The sequence below is a fragment of the Octodon degus genome, unplaced genomic scaffold, assembly GCF_000260255.1.
Source record: "Octodon degus isolate 3935 unplaced genomic scaffold, OctDeg1.0 scaffold00105, whole genome shotgun sequence".
Classification (NCBI taxonomy): domain Eukaryota; kingdom Metazoa; phylum Chordata; class Mammalia; order Rodentia; family Octodontidae; genus Octodon; species Octodon degus.
In genome coordinates, this window is record NW_004524681.1 from 1,282,940 (window position 1) to 1,303,585 (window position 20,646).

The 20,646-nt window shown below is 48.9% G+C and overlaps 1 protein-coding gene across 2 annotated transcripts in view; it reads right to left on the reverse strand.

The window, feature by feature from the left end:
* Positions 1-20,646, reverse strand: part of Unc13c (unc-13 homolog C) — a 429,116-nt gene that overhangs the window by 160,700 nt on the left and 247,770 nt on the right. For both annotated transcript variants that reach the window (XM_023724104.1, XM_004638987.2), the window contains one exon: positions 15,893-16,021. In XM_023724104.1, the coding sequence (XP_023579872.1) occupies positions 15,893-16,021 (129 nt within the window). The remainder of the gene's footprint in view (positions 1-15,892; positions 16,022-20,646) is intronic.

Genomic DNA, 20,646 nt, shown 5'->3' on the forward strand with positions numbered 1-20,646 from the left:
CTACCTCAGAATAGACTCTGCAGGCCAAGTGTGGAGCTGCACAGGCGGCATTGCCTGCGGCGTGTGGCCTCGGGTCTGAGATCCAGAGGCAAATGCTTGGTGCTCAGCACATCGATCCACAGACCTATGGCTCAGAACTTGCCCTACCTACTCGGGCGATGCTGGAGACGGGAGGGTAGTGTCCGGAGCCTCCTGGGCTGGGGCAGAACTTTACTTCTGGGCTCTCAACATACACACGGCTGCCACCGCCACAGGGGACAGGGCCACTTGCGCAGCTCCACCTATGCATTAAAGAATCCCTTCGATCCTTTTCCACCTTTCCATACTAGAAAGGGTTAAGCCTGTCTCGGGCAGCACTGTCCTTACAGCAGCCAAAGCCAAAAGACAACAGCATTTTAAAAAATATATATATATAAAAAGGAAAAATATGTTTACAAGAGCCATTGTTTACAGAGCAGGAACATCTGTGGAAAGTCATGGGCGGAGGGCTGCTTGTTTGTGCTGTGCCCTGGCTTTCTTGGTGACTATCTCTTTAAATCACTTTCTTCTAAAATTTCACGCTTGCTAATTCTATTTTTATGCTAACCTTACAGAGTGGAGAATTTTTAAATAAATGAGTTTGTTGAAAACTCTTAAATTCTGCTTTGTCTTTTAAAAGATTTACCAGTAAACCCAAAGTATATGGAAATACAAAGAAAAAAAATTCTTATTTTCTTTTGTAGACTCTCAAGTAATAAGTTTCAGATAGAAAAAGTCATTTTATTCCTAAAGTGAAGCATGACAATATTTTCAAATTTAATATTTTATGAAAACAATTTACAGAGAGGCCTGCTAGGCATTAGAAGAAAAAGAGCAAGTCCTTCCCCCAGCACTTCAGGGCATGTGCTAGGACGGGCAAAGCGCCAACATTGTGTGTTCATTTGCTTGTGCTCTATAATTCATGCCCTGCTCTCCGAGTTGCATGGAAACGTACTCTGCAGCAGTGTGTGTATCACACTGCGCCTCACGAGGAGTCCCGGGTGGGTTGCTTAAGTGTGAAAAACTAAAAGCACTCCGGGCAGAACAATGAGATAGCATAAGACTGCTTAAATGATTTCGAAGTCAGGATGGGAGGGCCAGGGTTCCACGGCTCTCTGAGAGGTAAATAGGTACATCTGATAACGCAAAATTTAAAAAAGAAAAACAAAACGCCATAAACATAATCTGAAGGAATTATATTTGCAGCCACATATAATTCAGGGACAAATGCACAATATTTTTACTACAGAACAGAGCCTACCTGCTGATCTTACTGATCAAAATACATACACTGAGAGGAAAAAGTGAACAAAACCTCGATTGGACATTGGCTTTTTACTGTGAAAAGTATTTCAATTTACTGATAATCACAGAAATGTTCATTGAAACTCCTAAGTGATACCTAGTTTTGTAGTTATCAAGTTACAAAAATAAGTCTAAAAGTCAACTTCTCTGAAATCTGCGCCTAGTTAGCGCCTCATGGAACCTCCTGAAGCTGGAACCTCATGCTGAAAAGCAGTGTTCAGAGAGCGAGCTTGGGGGCGTGACAGGCCAGGAGGCTCCGGCACCCTGGAATAAAGCTCTGTTTGGGGAGGAGTTCCCTACCCTTCTTTGGGGGACACAGTGAGCAGGCATCGCCTGGTGGGTGAGCGGGCCACCAGGCCCGAGCCCACAAGCGTCTCAATCAGGGACTCCCAGCTCCAGAACTGTGAGAAGCAAATTCATGAACTTTTAAATCACCTCATGTAGGTGCTTTTTAAAAGTAGCAGTCCCCTATGATGGGCATGATTGTTATACATATCTAAAATGTACCAATAAAATCTAATGCAAAAAAAAAATCCAATACAGCATAGTTTCCAGCTTAAAAAAGCAGCAGCCCAAATGCACTAGGACAAACACTAGAACAGTGTATGGGTGAGATACGGGAAAAGACACGGTACAGAACTTTGCAGTGGCTGAAGAGACTCTGCCCATGACAATTACAGATCCATGTGCCCCACGACTGATCACTCATACACTTCTCGGAGTTGCGTCCGGCGGACAGTCTGTTTCACAAGTCACGACGGGCACTGCCCACCAGCCTTGCTTTGCAATAGCGCAATATGAGAGGGACTTCAGTCACCAGGAGCAGGGGCAGGTTAAATAAACCTGGACACATCCCTCCCATGGACTGCCATGCAGTCAGAGACAGAAGTTTGTTTTGTACAGGGTATTGAACCCAAGGCCTTTCCACTAAGCTACCCACAACTATTTTCAATTTTTTTTTATTTTTATTTTGCTACATTGCTAAATTGCAAGAAGAGGGCTTGCACTGTGATTCTCCTGAGTTAGCCTCCCAGAGAGCAGGGATTACAGGTATGCGGAAAGGACTATTTTTATGCATTAGATATCATAATGGTTGACATATTGCATCGACTTGAGAAGTGCAGAAGCCTAACTGTGCAGCTCAGCACAGGGCCAGGCTCTTGCCATGTAACCTCTCGAGCCTGAACGGAAGGAGGGCATGCAGACAGGACGAGGGCTCCACCGCAGGGTGGCAGCCTGCTTACACTATGAGGGCAGGAAAGGAGCTTGCTTCTCACCCTTTTTGCTCTTATGCTTTTGCTGTCTTCTGCCCCCTTGAACTATTGCCCCGTGCCATGTGCCACCCGGCCTTGGAGCCAGCTGATTATGAACTGAACCCTGCCCAAACTGTGAGCTAGATAAACTCTTCCTTCCTTAATTTTGGGCATTGGGCATTTTGACTCAGCAACAAGGGAAAAGACAACATGGAGCCATATGAAAGATCTATTAAGTGAAACAAAGTTCAGGGCAGCGCGGAGCGCAGACATGAGAAGGCGGGGACACTGTGTCTGTCTGTGGCTGCGCGCACAGCTGTCTCTAAGACGCGCACATCTGGGAAGCAGGCATGCTCGGATGCCTCCTGTGAACTTGGCAGCACTGACCTCTAAGGCGTTTTCCTTGGGCAGCAGCAGCACTGAGATTTTCCTTTGCACAAAGATGCCACTTTGGTTTGTCACAAAAGGAACTTGGCCACCAAACAGGAAGGGTGGGCACAATGCACTTCCGCCAGCGCGACGCCAGCAGGGTGAGTGCAGAGCACATTCTGGTGTCCTCAGAGCCCCGAGGGCCTGGCTGGCAGACGCGGCAGCAGCGCTCTGCTTCCACTTCCAGGGAGGCCTGGCGGGCCCGCAGCCCACGTGTCTTACGTGCTGTGACTGCCTTCCTCGTGGGCTGGCGCTCACAGCAAGGACTGACCCAGCTGCGTGCCAGCACACGGCGCTGCAGCACAAACTCCTGGCCCTGCACAGGATCAGGCAAGTGCTGACGGGAAGAAGGAAGGGCCGCTCTGAATACTTACGAGCGAGGCCACTCACAAACACCATCTCGTGCAGTCCCATGAGATAACTGTTACTAGCCCTCCTTTCCTCAGAAGAGGCTGAGGTTTAGAGGAACTGCCTGGCTTCCAGAATGCAGCTGCTTCTGCACTGATGGGGGCTTCTTTGTGGTGCTATGGGTCTCACTTTAAAGCCTCAGCTCTCCCTGGAAAGAGCCCACTACCAGCCCGACTGGGGCAGGTTCTTCGTTCCTGTGAAGCAGAAGCAGGTGAGCTCCTCTTGCCCCAAACCTGGGAGAGCAGCCCCATGCTGCAGAGAAGTGCCCCGTCCGCCTGCCGGGGAGGCCCTGCTGTCTCATCGGTCCAGACCTGCTCAAGTCCTCCAGGTTTCCTGAGGGACTGTCTTGAGGGTGAGGCCTAGGCCCGAGGTACTCAGGTGTGGCTTGAGTGGAGGCCAAGGGTGACACCCCAAGATTCTAACATTTAAAGACCTGGCAGGAGGGCATCATGCACAAAGTCAAAGGGGAGCAGCCTGTGAGGCCAGTGGGAAACCAGGACAGTGAAAGGACAGGGACCAGAGGTGCAGAGGAAGTGAGGCATGGCCAGCAGCGCCGACCTTGTGGCTGGCCGAGTAAGTGAGGCTGGAGCGTCTGCCAGGTTCAAGCTGCCCCCTGTGGCCTAGCTCCGTGGCAGCCAGAGGGGCCCATGACACAAGCCCACGGGGTCCACCTCGCTTCCTTGTTGAGAGGAGAAATGGAGCTGCTTGCCATAGTCCAGGTGCTGCCTACCACTTATGACCCCGGATGGAGGTGAAATGGTGTCTCATTTGTTACAAGCTTTCCCAGTCTTCCTGGGGATGTGTCTGTAGAGTGAGCCAAAGTATTCCAAGCTCCTCCTCTTACTACGCTCCAGACCAGAAGCCTCTTCCTATTAATACTGTAATCTGCATTGTACTTTCCTCCTGGCACGTGACACAGTTTTAATTATTGGTGTGATTGCTGTAATTATTGTTTTAGAGCTTCTCTGTCTGGCTAGACTGGGAGTCCTATGGGAATGGGGACTGCAGCTGTCTCATTCATTTCTCTTTCCCTTACTCATGCAGGGCTTGGCATACGAGAAAAAACTCAAATTATTGTATAGCTATGTAGGAGCTAATAATTTCAAAATCCTGTTCTCATGTGGGATGGGGACCCCAGAACCCATCTTCCTATGTGATTTGAAATTTTCTGGCTAGTTAGCCTATTGCCCAAAAAGAAAAAGAGTAACTCAAAGATAGTTTTCACTGCGTAAGGCTTCAAGGCAACAGAGCGGGATGCACACGGAATTCTTGGCGTGGGCTTCTAAAGAACAGCAAGGAAACAGGCTCTCTACGGACAGCCACAGAGCACACGGAAGGACAGGAACGCACTGGGCAGAGAGGAAGGGATGGGCCACTTCTTCGCGAGTGTGCAGGTCCCTCTGCCTGCCGTGCGCCGGGTCTGAGGGTTCCGGGCGCAGCGCACTGCAGCCACCGCCTTTGCCTCGCATTACAGAATGTGCGCCACACGTGTGTGGTGCTAGCTGAGCCAACTCACGCTCCACGAGGTGGTGAAGCGGTGGCTTGTGGCTTGGTCTGATGCCATTTGATACTGTTCTGAAGAGTTGGGGCCTTTAGGAGAAACCTGACGCTAAGTGTAAAACATAGCGGATGATAGGTAATCGGCACATAAAGCACATTTTATTAACCCAACACCATTTTATGGTTTTGCTGCTTAGGATGATAAAAGGAAACGATTGATTGTAGCCAAAAATATTCTTAAAAGGGGGCCTCTTGCTTCTAAGTATTTTTATATATACTTCAAAGTATATAAAGAGAAGCTGGGAAAGAGAAGCCTACGTATTTGAAAATATTACAGACCATTAGACAAGAAATAGCCCTTCAGCAGACTTTTCACATAATAGAGTTCTTTTTTAGAGGTTTATTTTTTAAAATGTATTTAGTAAGGGTCTATAGGCTCTGACTACACAGATGGGACTTTACTGATCCCCGTTTTCAGCCTCCCAAGTGCTAGGATTATAGGTGCATGCCACCACGCCCAGTCTCAGTGCACCCTGTAGGCAAGGCGGGCACGGCATGCTGGGAATCAGACCCAGGTCACTGCACCTGCCTAAGAAGATGACTTAGTCTGCTGAGCTAGCTGGCCAGCCCAATAGAGTCCTTTTTAAAACAGAATTTTCAATGATGTTTCTTTTCTAGAAAATCACTGAGAGGAAAACAATAAAAAAAAGCACCAAGAAATCAGAGAAGACAGAAATAAAGTTCTGTTAATGTAACACAGGACCAACATCAGACATCACACAAATCACCTGCGTGGAATGCAGTTTTCGGGGACTCTTGACCTGTTAGTCTATTTTGGGAGTCTCAGGTAACCAAGAACCTGTGTTCAGCAAACTCTCAAGTAATTATTAGTAGCAGAACAGTGGGGGAAGCTAAGCCAGAGTCAAAATAACTGTAAGAAAGTGCATCGTTTTCATTATGTCTGCTGAGCTTTTTATGAATTTGGAAGCATTTGATTTACTAAGACGTACCACTCAAATCAGCACTTGAAAACTTCACTGGACTCACCCACGTAGGCCTTTCCTTTCCCACAGAGACAGTTTTCATAACAGTGCGTACGGACAACCTGCTTCTTCTCCGGTATTGTGCGCCACATGGTCTGTGGTGAGAAGAGTGCTGCTGCGCTGGAGCCTTTCGGTGAGGTTCTTTCGAGGCTGAGGGCTGAACTCAGGGCCTTCACTTGAGGATGCACCCCTAAATCCTCTAGGTTGGAGAAAGGGTCTCGCTGTGTTGCCGAGTTGCCAAGGCTGGGCTTGAGTTTGTGATCCTCCTGCACAGCCCCCAGATGCTGAGGCGACAGGAACGCGCCACCGTAGCCCGACTGCACAAGCCTTCTGCTTTGTGAAACAGTAGCTTGCTTCTGTAGATTTCAAGCAAACGGATCTCGATTTCATTTGCTGAATCTTACTGAGATGTGCTTTTGAAAATGATACCACCATACCTCACATTTAAAATGTTCTATTCCTATTTTGCTGGTATTTATATTTTATGATAACATGTAAACTCTGGTATATACAGATGGCTCTCGAAAGCCAGGTCTTCTAAAATTGTAATTTATAAGTATTACCTGCGCATGCTAATGGATCCCGTGAGATATTTGTTAATTTTTGCTTTTGATTCCTGCACGTTTGGACTTCCTCTAGCAAATAATTGCCTGCACCAGTGTCTTCTCCAGTGACGTTTCCTACTGGCTGTGGAGGCTCAGGGCCTGCACTTAGGACTGGGGTTCCTCCTGTGCTGGTGCCACACAGGGCTGGAGGCAGGGGTCGGGTCCCAGTCTCTGCGGTTCAACCGTGAAGTGAGGGAGCCGACCTCTCTCAGCATGCACCAGGGAGACTGTCACAGGCCTGCTGGCTGCGGATGCTCAGGGGCCTTCTGGGACCCAGCTCCGCCTCGCCCGTCTGTGTGCCTGCTTTCGCGCACGGCCTGCTCTGGCTCTGTTTCTGTGGACCAGTTAGACACTCTGAAATCAAGTATTATACCTCCAGCTTTGCGCTTTTGGTTAAGACTGCTCCAGCTATTCAGAGTGCGTGTGTGTGCATGATGATGTTATGGTGGTTTTTCTAGGTCTGTGAAGAATGTGGTTCGTCTTTTGATGGGATTGCAGCACACTGCTTTGGGTAACAGCACTATTTCAGAAATGCTAATTCTTCTAAACCATGAACATGAGGGGTTTTCTAGCTCCTGGTACCTTTCTCAGTGCTTCATAGTCGTCACTGCAGAGGTCTTCCACTTCCTTGGTTAAGTTCATTCCCAGGGACTTTCATAGCTGTTGTAAATGCGGTTAGCTTCATGACTTGTTTCTCAGCAAAGTTTTAGTGTACAAAAAAGCTACTGAATTGTGCACATTATTTTGTGTCCTCTGCTTCACTGGACTCACCTGGCTGTTCCTAGTGATTATGTCTCTTTTCATAGAATCTCGCCATCTGTGCACAGGGACAACTTGACTTCCTCCTTTCAGTTCTTTCTCTTGCTTAATTGTGGTGCCTAAAGCTGCTGGTGGTACAGGGAAGAGCAGCGGCAGGACTCCTCAGCACCAATCTCATGACTTGCTGGTCAGCTCACTGGGCACCAGTGTGCAATCACACACCCAGAAATTTGTCTACTTTTTCTAGGTTTTCCAGATGTCTGCATTTAATTTTCAAAGTAACATTTACTGCCTAATTTTTGTAGCAATATATTTTTCAGTTGTAATATCTGTTTTTAATCTTTAATTTCATTTATTTGTGTCTTTTTTTTGCTTGTGTAGTTAGGTTTGCTGATTTTACCTTTTCAAAAATCTAGTTTAGGATTTTATTGATCATTTGTATTTTTTTCAGTCTTTATGTCATATACTTCTGCATTGTTATCTCTAATTTCCTTTTATTAATTTGGGGTCTGGTTTGTTCTGCCTTTTCTAAGCTCTTAGTTATTTGGGATCTCTCTCTCTCTTTTTCAGTCTCTCTCTCTCTTTCTCTCCCCCTCCCTCTCTTTTGTATTGGGGATTGAACTCGGGACCTTGTGCTTGCCAGGCAGGTATGGATGCTGCTGAGCTATCTCCCTGGCCCAGAATCTTTCTATTTTGAGGGTCTAAGCACTTACTAGTATATGCTTCTCCATGAGTACTGCTTTTGTTGCATCTGATGAATTCTGATATAATGTGTCTACGTTTTCATGTGTTTGGAGAACCTTTAAAACTTTCCTTTTGATTTCATCAATAACCTTATTTTTGTCCAAAGTGTATTTTTCAGTTTCTATGTATTCGTATGATTTCTAAGATTTCTTATTTTGTGGACCTCTAGTTTTACTTATTCAAATCAGAAAAGATACAGGATATAATTTTAATGTTTTGAACTTGTTAAAACTAGTATATGGTATATTTTAGAGGAATGCTCATGCACCAATGGAAAGAATGTGTATTCTCTAGCTATGGATTAGAATGTTTTATATCATGCAGGCCTTGCCCCCGAGGTGCACGGAGACCATGACAGAGACTGGGCGTGATGGTGTGCACGCCTGTAATCCCAGCGCTTGGGAGGCTGCAAACAGGAGGAGCACCACGAGGCTGGGCTGTGCAGTGAGGCCTTATAGCCCCTTACTAAATACATGAAAAAACCAGAATGTTTTATAAATTTTAAATGCATTTGATCTACAGTGTAGTTGACTTACGATGTTTTCTTGCTGATTTATTCTATGGCTTATCTGTTCATTGATGAAAGTAGGTTGCTGAAGAGTCCCACAATTATTTTATTGGAGACTATCTGTCCTTTCAGATGTAATAGTGTTTTGTAAAACCTGGCATACCAACACAAGTGCACACAAACGATGGTCATTATGTGTGCTTGGTGAACTGAGTCCTTGGTCATCGTAGAGTGACTCTGTCTTTCCTTAGAGCTTTAATCTTTAGTCTATTTTCTGCAATTTAAGTTTAGTCATGCCTGCTTACCTGTGAATTTCTTTTATCTGAAAAGTCATTTTCCATCCTCCCATTTTTCAGACTTTGGGTATCTTTCTTGTGAGGTAAATTTCTTGTAGGCAAAATATTATTGGATTTTTTTTATTCATCAGCCCTTTTGTATTTTTTAATTGGCGAATTTAGTTCATTTACATTTCAGGTTATCATCAATAGAGGACTTATTCATTTATTAATTTCGTTCTAATTTTTGTCATTCCTTGTTCTATGCTTCCTGCCTTGTTCATCTTTGGTTTGAGGCTTGCCTATGCTGACAATGCCTGGTACTTCTCTTTTCCTCCTTTGTATATTTACTCTTCTTGTGGGATTTATGCTTTCCCATGTGTCACGTTGGCAGCTGTATTTCTTTCATTCCTAGACACAAGAATTCTTTAAGTGCTTTTTAAGACTAGTCTGGTGGTCATGAATCCTCTCATTTCTTATTTTAACTAGACTTCATTTTTATGTAATATCTTTTTTTCTTTTTTTGCATTTAGTACAGGGTGCACAGGGTCTCTCTACTAGATTGGACTCCTAGTGACCTAGCTGTGTGCAGCCTCCCACGAGCTGTGATTACAGGCATGCCCCACCACACCCAGTCTCAGTTGCTGTCTTAGCGCACCCAGGGCCAAGGCCAGCACAGCACGCCAGCGATCAAACCCCAGCCGCTGTGCTCTGCCTACGCAGGTGCTTTAGTCTGCTGAGCTATCTGGCTGCCCCTTTTCTGTAATATCTTAAGGGTAAACTTGCTTGGGAAAGTGTTCTTTGTGCTTATTTTCTTCTAGGACATCGAATGTGCCCCTCTTTTCTGGCTGGCCTGTAGGGTATCTGCTGAGAGGTCTGTTGTTGGTCTAATGGCCAGAACCGAATATGCTTCAAAAGTAAAAGTGTAGGTGTGTTTTGGGTAAGACACAGCTTAGTACAATTTGCTTAGGCAGCCATCCAGTGCACGGCTCAAACTTTAACAAGCTGCTTAAAGCTATCATAGTGATATGCGGGTGGCATTGCACAGAGAGTCCCTTTGTTTTCCACGTCTCCTTGTGGGTTCTCTCTGCATAAAGCAGCTCCCAGGTCGGGACAGGGCATGGCCAGGAACACAGAAATGAGCTGAAAAGCCTTCTTTGGTCTACAGAAAAAGTTCTTTTATCAACTTCCTCCTGGGGAACTGAGTGTTGCTGCGGGGTTAGCTAAGGAACATGCCTTTAAAATGCATTTCAGAAGGCGGTCTTGCCTGTCCTGCTCCCCACCTGCTCCCCCGAGAATCTTTCTACTTTGAACTTAGTAAGAGTTACGTGTTCTGAACTGGTGACAATCCAAGTTTGTATCACACTACTTACTTCTCCCACCCGTCTCCCACGTGCCTAAAGTAGCCTCTGGAGTATAGATTTTCCATTTCTAGACTAAAGAGGAGTTATTCCAGAGAACGGTAAGGTAAAACATTTTTAAGTCTGTCTGAAATTTTTAAAAATATTAATAAATTATAATTTTAGGGCCAGCAAGACAGCACAGCAGACCAAGCACCTGCTTAGGCAAGGTCAGGGACCAGGGCTCATCCCCTGTACCACATGTTATGCTGGCCCTGCCCCCAGGTGTGCTGAGCCAGCCCCTGGGACTGTGCATGGTGGTGCAGGCCTACGAGCCCAGCACTAGAGAGGCTGAAGACAGGAGGATCACTACAGGTCCAAGCTACATGGTGAGATCCTGTACCAAATGCATTAAAAAAGACAAAAAAAATATGATTTTGTCTGCAAGATATCCACAGCACCTACTCCTGGGCCTGGCATAGACAGTCTTGGGCAATGTTTGCTGAGTGAATCTCTCAGCTGGTTATAGACTGATCTCCCATGAATCTTGGTGTAGGAGACCAACCCTTCTGTCTACACAGGCATGCCTGGGTTCTGGGTTAGGCTACACTGAACAACACACATGGAGTCAGGTGGTTTAGCCCAGGTGAACCGATCGAAAGTGGAGGCCCACATCTGCATTCTTTCCTTTTGTAATCGCGACTATTTTGACTTCTCTACAAAAATAAGTCTCCTCTTTTTATTCCAAGGAGTTTACTTTTAGATGGTTCTTCACAATTCCTTTGGAGAGAGAATGCATGCTTCTACATTTCAACGATCAGAACTGCACTGTGTCCAACGGCCTCGCAATTCTTGAGTTTGGCTCCAGGGACTGTGCCGTCCAGGGGGCACTCAGGTCATGCTGAAGTGGAAACTCCACCTCAATGATGACTCTGGGCAGAGAGTGCTAAGTGTGTCACCTCAGACCACGGGACTGAGCAGTAGAACTGGGGCTGCGCTCAGGGCTGTGATGCTAGAGGCCGCGTCCTTGACTGGAGGCCTTAAGTCACATCCTTGAAGGAGACCATACATAACCAATTGAGCTGATGCTATCTTTACAGTTTGTCTTATTTATTCATTTTAATGTATTTGGTATAGGATCTCGCTACGTAGCTCAGACTCATAGTGATCCTCCTGGCTCAGCCTCCCCAGTGCTGGGATTACAGGGATGCGCCACCATGCATGGGCTTGGTGGCGGGCTCAGCACGTCAGGGGTCAGGGCCTGCATGGCATGTGGTGCCAGGGACCGACCTGGTCCCTGTGCCTGCCTCAGTAGTTGCTTAGCCTGCTGAGCTATCTTACCAGCCCCTCTCTTATTAGATAATTAGTCCACTCCTCACCCTATTCTGAGTTACGTGCACCCCTGTGCGGGGGAAAATTAAAGATGAAGCTCACAGTCTAGTGGAAAAGACAGGTGAGACAGATGCCCTCGGACAGGCCTTGTGAGCAGTTTGTCACACTGCTGGGGACATGTGCACAGGGAGCAGAGGCACCTGAGCCGGCCGGGAAAGGTCACCTAGGCTTCCTGGGTGGGCGTTACCCTGGGGGCATGGTGTGCTGCGGAGTGGGATGCACTGTGAGAGAGACATCACAGAGCATAGGGTGTGCTGGCAGACACTGCTGGATGGGGACAGGCAGGGAGGGCGGCCAGGGCTCGGCTGTGCAGGGCCTTCCGACCATGGTGATGGGGCAGGGAGGGCGGCCAGGGCTCATCTGTGCAGGGCCTTCTGACCGTGGTGACGGGGCAGTGAGGGCGGCCAGGGCTCGGCTGTGCAGAGCCTTCCTACCATGGGGAAGAGTTGGGTATGCATCTCTAAGGGAACAGCTTCAGCTTAAATAGTTTATATGATAGATGGGACTGGATTTAAAGGCGAATTAGTCAAAATCCAGTTTACTCTGTGGTAACAGACAAATCTCTACTGTCAGTGGCTTCATGCAGCAAGGAATAATTTCTTAAAAATACCCAAAGACTGCTCTCAAGGGCATCTCCTCTAGCAGAGCTGTCCATCAGGGACCTGTGTCCTTGCTGTCACTGCAGAGCACAGAGCGGGAAGACACTGCAGGCTGGGCTGCGAAAGTGGCCCCCATTCCTGCCTGGGGCTCGCTGCCGGGACCTGCTGCACCCCCAGGGCAGCACAGCCCACGGGAATAAGCGCTCCTTTCTGTCTCATTTCCACACACACCTGGAGATTCTTTTGTGTCCCCCAAGGTGCATCCACATCTACGCACTCACTGTCAGTCGGCAGCTCTGCTTTGAACTGCATTGGGCGTCAGAGAGGCAAGGCTACCGCTGTGGCACGGGGCAGCCTGTCCATGATGCTGTGCTGTGGGCTGGAGAGAGGCCTGCATGGAGGGCGTGGCCAGAATGCTGTGCAGGGGACAGGAGCCTGGCCACAGGGCCTTGGGGGCCACATCGCACATGAATGTGAGGCAGGTGGGTCACCCTATGAGACTTATGATGGGAAGGCTGATTCTAGCTGCTGTGCTGGGCACAGACCTGAGGGCTGGGGTGAAGTGTGGACAGCCACAGAGAAGAGACCTCATGGTTTCAGTGAGCAGTGGGGAGAAGCACGGAGCTGATGACACAGTGGGCTCCACATGCACCTGAAATGGAGGTGCTGATTTTGCGGGCAAAACCATTGGAATCTAGAGACAGGTCAGATGCGTGACATGAAGCACACAGCCAGAAGCTGGTGGGGATAAGGGAGTGGCTGTTCACAGAGGGGGGCGATGCTTGGTCTTGAGACTCCTCCTCGGACCCAGAGGGGTGTGGAGCTCTGGCCCGCCCTGTCGCTCAGACCCTGGGGCCCCTCCCCTAGCTGCAAACAACAGCTCTGCCTATGACAAAGTCTTGTAAACAGAGCTTGGCTCCAAGCACTCTCCATAGACAAGACTTCATATCTACCTTCCTGGAAAGAAAACTATGCAGTACAAAGTTTATAAATATCTGAAAGCAAATTAGAAAATATTAATCTATATTTGATTTACAGAGCTATGCTACAACTTATTTACATTTTGTCATGCATGGTATACATGACAAAGGAGTACTTGATTTATAGTCAATGCCTTTAAAGTTTTCTTATAGAAATAAACTGCTTAGGGCTAGGATATAGCTCAGGGGCATAACGCTTGCTTGGCAAGCACAAGATCCTGAGTTCAACAAGATCCTGGTACAAAGTAAGCAAGCAAGTACCTATTTAATTGATTTATTCACCACTACGCTTGTGCCGAAAGACACCAGGTTAGGGAACCAGTTTGCTTTGGCCATTTGCTTCCCTCCTGCTGTGAAGTGACAGGCCAGGGCGAAGGAGAGTCTCTCCTGGCCAACTCTGCTCAGACTGCCCTGAGGTCCCTGCATAGTCTTCACAGCACCAACTGTAGCAGGGCCTTGCCGTGGCCAGCCGCGCAAGCCTCCCTCCCTTAGTACTTTAGTCACTCTGAGCCACTCAGGGCTTCCTCCTCTGCTTCGCCTGGCTGGGTCTGCTCACCCGGCTGCCCTCAGCACCAGCCTATCAGATGAGCTCTGCAGAGCCCTGACCCTGGAGGCGACTTAAGTATGCTATTTCTGTCCAGTGACCCTGGCCTGACCACTGCGGCCTCTCGGCTACGTAGAAGAAGTTTGGACTTCATCCTTTAGGTAAAAGAAAGACAAGGATGTTAAAACTGTAGAATACTCTTCAGAGAATAAAGACAACAGGAAGCCATAAGAGAGGAAGCCAGTGGCAAAGCTCCAGCCACTTTAATGCCAGGAGTCCAGAGTGCCAAGCTCTTGGACTGGGAGCACTCAGCACAGCTGATAGACACAGTGGCAGGCCTGTGGCCATGTTTTGTTCTCCTTATGCAATCCCAGTGGCCAGCATTATTTGTTTTTCTACTGTTATGCAAGAAATCAGTGGTTCAGAAAGGGGCACTGGCCCATGACCCAGCCACTTCAGTGCTGCGTGGAAGGGCACCACTGCTTTCACCCAACGCCTCGCCCATGTGACCAGAAGCTTCCGGGGGCCACACACAGTCGTGTGTGCAGGGGTGGAAGGGAATGGGCACTGGGTGGCCCGGAGTCAACCCGAATACCGGGTGGCAGAAGCGGTGACAACGCGTGTATCAGAGTGTGCGTCTAAAGCCCCAGGGCCAAAAGAAAGGCACGCCGTGGAGAGGGGAGCAACACACAAGGCCACGCAGCCCACACACACGACGACCTGCAAACTCGTCTTAGAATTTCCTGCAAATTAAATAAAATTCAAGCAGTCCCAGAGAATAAAGTCAGCATTGCAACAGCAGGTGATTTTATACCCAATGAGTGCTAATCTTCCAAAAAGGAGGGTAAACGAGTCATCTGCAAGGACATACAGCTCCTTGAGCTCGTCCTGCTAAGCGGAATACATAAAGCAGGCACACCGCTCAGGGATCTCGTGGCCTCTCTCACAGGAGACACTCACATCAGACGAAGAGCAACGCAGCAGACAGAGCCTTTGCCCGCGGGAGGGGACCAAGTGGCGGGTGGGGAAGGGGCGCGGCGGCCGCGCTCTGCACGGGGTCCGGGCCTCCCAAGGAAAGCAGTCACTGCGAACTGCGGACACCCACGATTAGGACTCTAACCTACACATATGACAAAATACGACTGAATTTCTTCAAAATCTAAAGAAGAAACCCATAGGTAATTCGAGACAGTAAGACATAAGTCCAGGGGCAGGTCCGCTCTCTAGCGCGATGGCCTGCTCATCTCTGCAAAGGGCGGCGCCAGATGCCGGGACAGCGACCGCGGCAGCGGCCGGCCGGAGGGGACAGCGACCATGGCAGGGGCGGGAGGGGACAGCGACCTCGGCAGTGGCTGGAGGGGACAGCGACCGGCGCAGTGGCCGGAGGGGACAGCGACCTCGGCAGTGGCCGGAGGGGACAGCGACCGCGGCAGCAGCCGGCCGGAGGGGACAGCGACCTCGGCAGTGGCCGGAGGGGACAGCGACCGCGGCAGCGGCCGGCCGGAGGGGACAGCGACTCGGCAGTGGCCGGAGGGGACAGCGACCGCGGCAGCGGCCGGCCGGAGGGGACAGCGATCTCGGCAGTGGCCGGAGGGGACAGCGACCGCGGCAGCGGCCGGCCGGAGGGGACAGCGATCTCGGCAGTGGCCGAGGGGACAGCGACCGAGGCGCGTCGCGTCGGTGGGGCTCGGCCAGCCGCGGGAGGCGCGCGTCTGACCGACTCACTCTGGGCTTTTCTCCTTTTGCATTTCTGAACTGTTTCTTAAGTAAACGGTACATTACACGACTTAATTGCCTTGCTCCAGGGAGAAGTACCCTCGTCCCGCTCACGAGGTCAGCGCTCAGGGGAGCGCCCAGCCCGGGGGCACCCGGGGCGCGCCGGCCGCTCCTCTGCTCACCCGCCGCGAGGCCCGGGAGAGCCTGCTCTGTCCAGGCCGATCCGACCCCACGCCTGCCCAGCGAGGCGGCCTTCCCTGCGCACAGGCCGGCTCTGAGAGCGGGGCAGAGCGAGCTGCCCCAGGCCGCGTGTGCGAAAGGGACGCTCAAGCCCAAGAAACGGTGCGGAAATTCTCGCGCCGCAGCTAGCCGGGAATGAGCCAGCCGAGTTTCCCCTTCAGTGTCCTTGCCGATTCCTGGACGCAAACGTGAGGAGCAGAAAAGCAGCGGTCGGAAAGCACACACCCGTCTTACCGGGTCTGTGAGCTGGAGGTAGAGTTCGTGGCAGTTGTCGAAGATGTACTTGTAGGTGGCGTCCAGGCAGGCGCGGACGCAGTCCTTCACCACCACGCTGGCCCGCGGCGGGCTCTGCAGCTCCAGGACCTGCGGACAGATCGGACCCCTCAGCGCCGGGCGGCCGCAGCCGCACCAAAATCTCAGAGAGCATCCAGGCTGCATTTAGTCTATTTGTCTATGTGAAGGAAACATTTGAATATGGCCAGTGCAGAAATAGTCACGGTAATTTTCTTTAAAAAAATTTTATTTATTTATTTATTTATTTTTGGCAGAACTGGGGATTGAACTCAGGCCCTTGCACTTGCCAGGGAAGCACTTATTCTACTGAGCCATCTCCCTGGCTCCTACTTCATTATTTAAAAAAAAAATGTATGTATTTATTTATTGGATTCAGGGTCTCACTATGCAGTTTAGACTCCTAGTGATCCTCCTGTCTCAGAGTCCCCAGAGCTATGATTACAGATGTGTACCACCAGGCCTGGTTTTGGGGCTGGTACAGCATGCCCAGAGTTCCAGGGCCAGCATGGCCTGCAGCACCAGGGCTCGAACTGGGGTCCTTGTGTCTGTCAGGCAGGCGCTTCGACCACTGAGCTATCTCCCTGGCCCAGTCATGGTAACTTTCTGATATAACATTTTCTTGAAAATGTACTTTGTGGGGAACAAATAGAAACCCCACAAGGGAACAGTGACGTCCATCACTCACTCATGTGACGTCATTCACTACTTCAATGAATATTTGCCACTATGTGTCAGATAACAGTTATATTCAGTAAGCAAAAATAAAGAAAATTTCTCTTTCTTTCAGGTCTAAATTTTGGCAGGTGGAAGCAAGACAGGAATTTAAGTATACCATGGGATGGTGCATGTTGAGCTGAGGCAGGAAATGCTTCCATGATGTAGGCATGGTGCAGGGATCGGGACAGCAGAGGAGTCTGAGCGGAAGTGAGATGAACATGCAGACGGGGAGCCTGCTCTGACGCCCTGGAGGGCCGGAGCTCTGCCTAAGGTGGGAAGGATTCAGACGCTGCACAGAAGAGCAAAGCGACCTGGTTTGGTTAGCTTCTAGAAAAGCCCCTTGCTCTTGTGCACCAGAACGGCTCCACATGGGGAGGCCGCGCTAGGAGGGAGAAGACGGCTGGCGTGGGAAGACATGCTGAGTGGCGAGCTCACTAGCGCATGGGCACAAGAGAAGAAAGAACAGTGTGTGGGTACGGAAAAGCTTCCCCAGCACAAAGACAACAAGAAAAGGATGAAAGAAGAAAGGAGAGTCAAGGGAAACAGAAGAAAAGCAGGAAAGACATAGAGGTCCTTCTTACACATCAGTGGAAACATCAAATGGAAAGGAACGAAGCTGTCTGATTAAAAGATATAAACTGGCCGAACAGAGAGAACAACAGGACCCATGACTTGCTGCCTACAGAACGCTGCTCCACCAGGAAGGACGCGTCCAAGTGCCTACCAAGAGCAGACAGAGGACCTGCGTTTGTGTCAATTTATCCTCGCAGTACAATAGACATGAAGATAAAAACTTTAAAAAGAGACAAAAAGGTCTCTGCATAATGAATGAGAGGTCAACTCAGGGTCTAGCAACTGTCAATACACGTGAGCCCGCTGCTTGAACACTACTTTTATAAACAAGCATTATCTCTAAGGGGAGAGACGGACTATGATAGCATAATCATATTCAGGGATTCCAACCCTCCACTTTCATCCAAGGACAGATCATTCATACAAGTAATGTTTTTCAACCAGAAAACATGACAGATGAACTACACTGCAGACCAAGTGGCCCAAGAGAACTTCATAGAACATCCCATCCAACGGCTGCAGAAAACACACCCATCTCACTGTGCCCGGAGCCGCTCCATTACAGGCCATAGGTGGAGAAAATAAGGCTTAACCAGTTTTGGAAAAACAAAATGATTTTATGAATGGTATTCACCACAACAGAATAAACCTGGAAGAATCAAACTGAAATTATGAATGGAATAAATTTTAGAAATTAAACAAAATTTGGAAATTAGACAACACGTTATTAAACAGTGGGCCATTAAAACTATAAAGGAAAATTTAAAATGTCTTGAAACATACCAAAACTTTGTGGACTGCAACTGAAAAGTACTGAGAGGGAAAGTTATAGCAATAAACGCCTACAGTAAACCCAGCTCCCAAATTAGTGCAAGCCTAGATAACAAAGATCAAAATAGAAATAAAAAACAGAGACCAAAACATATCCAAAGGATCAATGAAATAAAGTGTTGGTTTTCTGAAAAGAAAGCTAAAATGGACAAATCTTTACCTAGTCTAATCAAGCTAAAGAAGAAAACTGACCTCAAAAATCAAATTTAAAGATGAAAAATGAGACGTTACAACTGATACAACAATAACATGAATAAGCTCTGGGGCACATTGTGAATAACGGTAAGACAATGAATGGGAACACCTGGGAGAAAAGGGTACATTTCTAGACAAATAACCTATCCAAATTAAACCACAAAGACAGAAAGTGTGAACAGACTGATAACCAGCAGCTATATTTAATTAATAATGAAAATTCTCCCAGGAAAGAAAAACCTGGGATCAGGTGGGCTCATTGCTAAAACCTACCAGACTGGAAGAACGGACGCTGACTCACTACCAACTATTTCAAGAACTGGGAAGGGAGGAAACTCGCCCAGCTCACCCGGCAAGGCCGGCACTGCCCTGACACCACAGCTAGCCTAGGATGCCGCCGAAAGCCAGCCAGGAGCTCAGCACTGCCCTCGCCTTGCCTTCCCATGCCCCGCCATCCAGCACTGGGCGCTGAAACCAAGGGCCTTTCTGGGACAGGGTCTCACCGAGTTTCCCAGCTGAGCTTCTGCTTCCGGTCCTCCTGCCTCAGCCTCCCAGAGTGCTGGGATTACACCATATACCACCATGCTTAGCCATTTTCTTTAAGATCTAGAAGAAGATGAGGATTTCATTATTCTTCTCTACTCTGGTGCTGGAATTCCAGCCAGAACAATGAAGCAAACGAGATGAATAGAAGGCACGTGGCTGGGAAGGCAGAGGCCACAGTTGCCCGTGTGCTGGGACAAGACTGCACACAGAATGCCTAGACTCCCCCAAAAGACCATTAGAGCTGATACATGAATTCAGCGAACTAGCACGAGCCAACACAAATACAGCCGTGCGTAGCTTTTCTATACACGACTAATGGCCTTGCTGGGAAAGAAATTAGCAAAGCAGTTCCACCCCCAGCAGCCACAGAAAAACAGCACACTTCGTGGTAAACTTAACCAGGAGCAGAAGGCCTCCACAGCGGCAGTTACAAAGCACTGATGAAAGAACGCAAACATAGAAGGACTTCACCTTCATGGATTGGAAGGATTTATATAAAAGTTTCCATACTGCTAAATGCAGTTTACAGAATTCAACTCAGTCCTTATCAAATTCCAATTTCAGTCTTCACAGAACTCAAATAAACAACCCTAAAACTGGAGCATCACCACAGCAGACTGAAATAGCCGAAGAAATCTTGAGCAGAAAACGAGAGCATTAGGCACCACAGTATCTGAGGCCAAGACTTCCTGGAGAGTGGTTGTCACCAAGCAGCAGGTGAGTGGCACGAAAACCAGTGCAGAGGGGACATGGAGATGGCTCCTGGTCTAAGTGCCTGCCCAGCAGGCCACTGTCAGACCACTAACACACCATGTGACCACTGAAACCGGGCGTGGGGGCACACACCTGTAGTCCCAGCGCTGGGGAGGCTGAGGCAGGAGGATCACCATGAGTCCAAGCTGCATAGTGAGACCCTGTACCAAATAAATAAAATCAATCTTAAAACACACACACAATGTGGAGACTGGGGCACCATCACAGAGGTGCCGGGCGTGGGCCCACGCACCCGGGCCAGCTGACCTCAGCTACGACACCCACAGCGCACACAGCCACTGAATGATGCTGGAGGCCTGGGACTACAAAGCAGGAGGGGAGACCCGACCCCCACTTCTCGCTTTCTACGAGAATCAGCCGAGCACGGATCAAAGGCCTTCAGATAAGGACACAGCTTGGAGAGACACAGTAAGACATGGGCGCAGCTGATGGACTCCTGCATCTGACACAGCAGCGTGCTGTCAGCCCAAGAGCCCCCCACGCAGCCAGAGGAGCGTGAGTGAGGAAAGTGACCACCACAGGACGGGACAGAGCACCCCACGCCTCTCATCCCCAGAGGATCAGCCTCCAAGGAAGCCCAGAAGTCTGGAAAAAAGCCAAAAAAATAAATGAAAATGGGCAAATCATCTGGACGCTTCTCAGAAGAAGCGCAAATGGCCAAATATGAGAAAAGATAGCAACGTTGCTAGCCTTCAAGAAAACCAAGATCGCAACTATGTGAAACAGCATCTCAGGAGTCGCAAAAATATTATCAGAAAGGGAAAACCTAACCTAAATACTGGGGAGGAGGCAGCGCGAGCGGCATTCCTAGGCACCGCTGCGGCAGTGTAAGTCAGGAAGAGCAGAGTGGATCCACACGGAAAACCAAAACTTGGTCTACCTCAGAACCCAGCCCTTCCGCTCAGGGCATTTGAGGAAATAAATGCCGAATATCGAGGAGACTTCCGTGTTCACAGCTGCTCTTCATAACCAGGAAGCAAGCGGAGTCCCACAGGGAGTCAAATGAGGATAAAGGGACGCACAGACTGCGGTTCATGCACATAGTGAGACACTGTCCA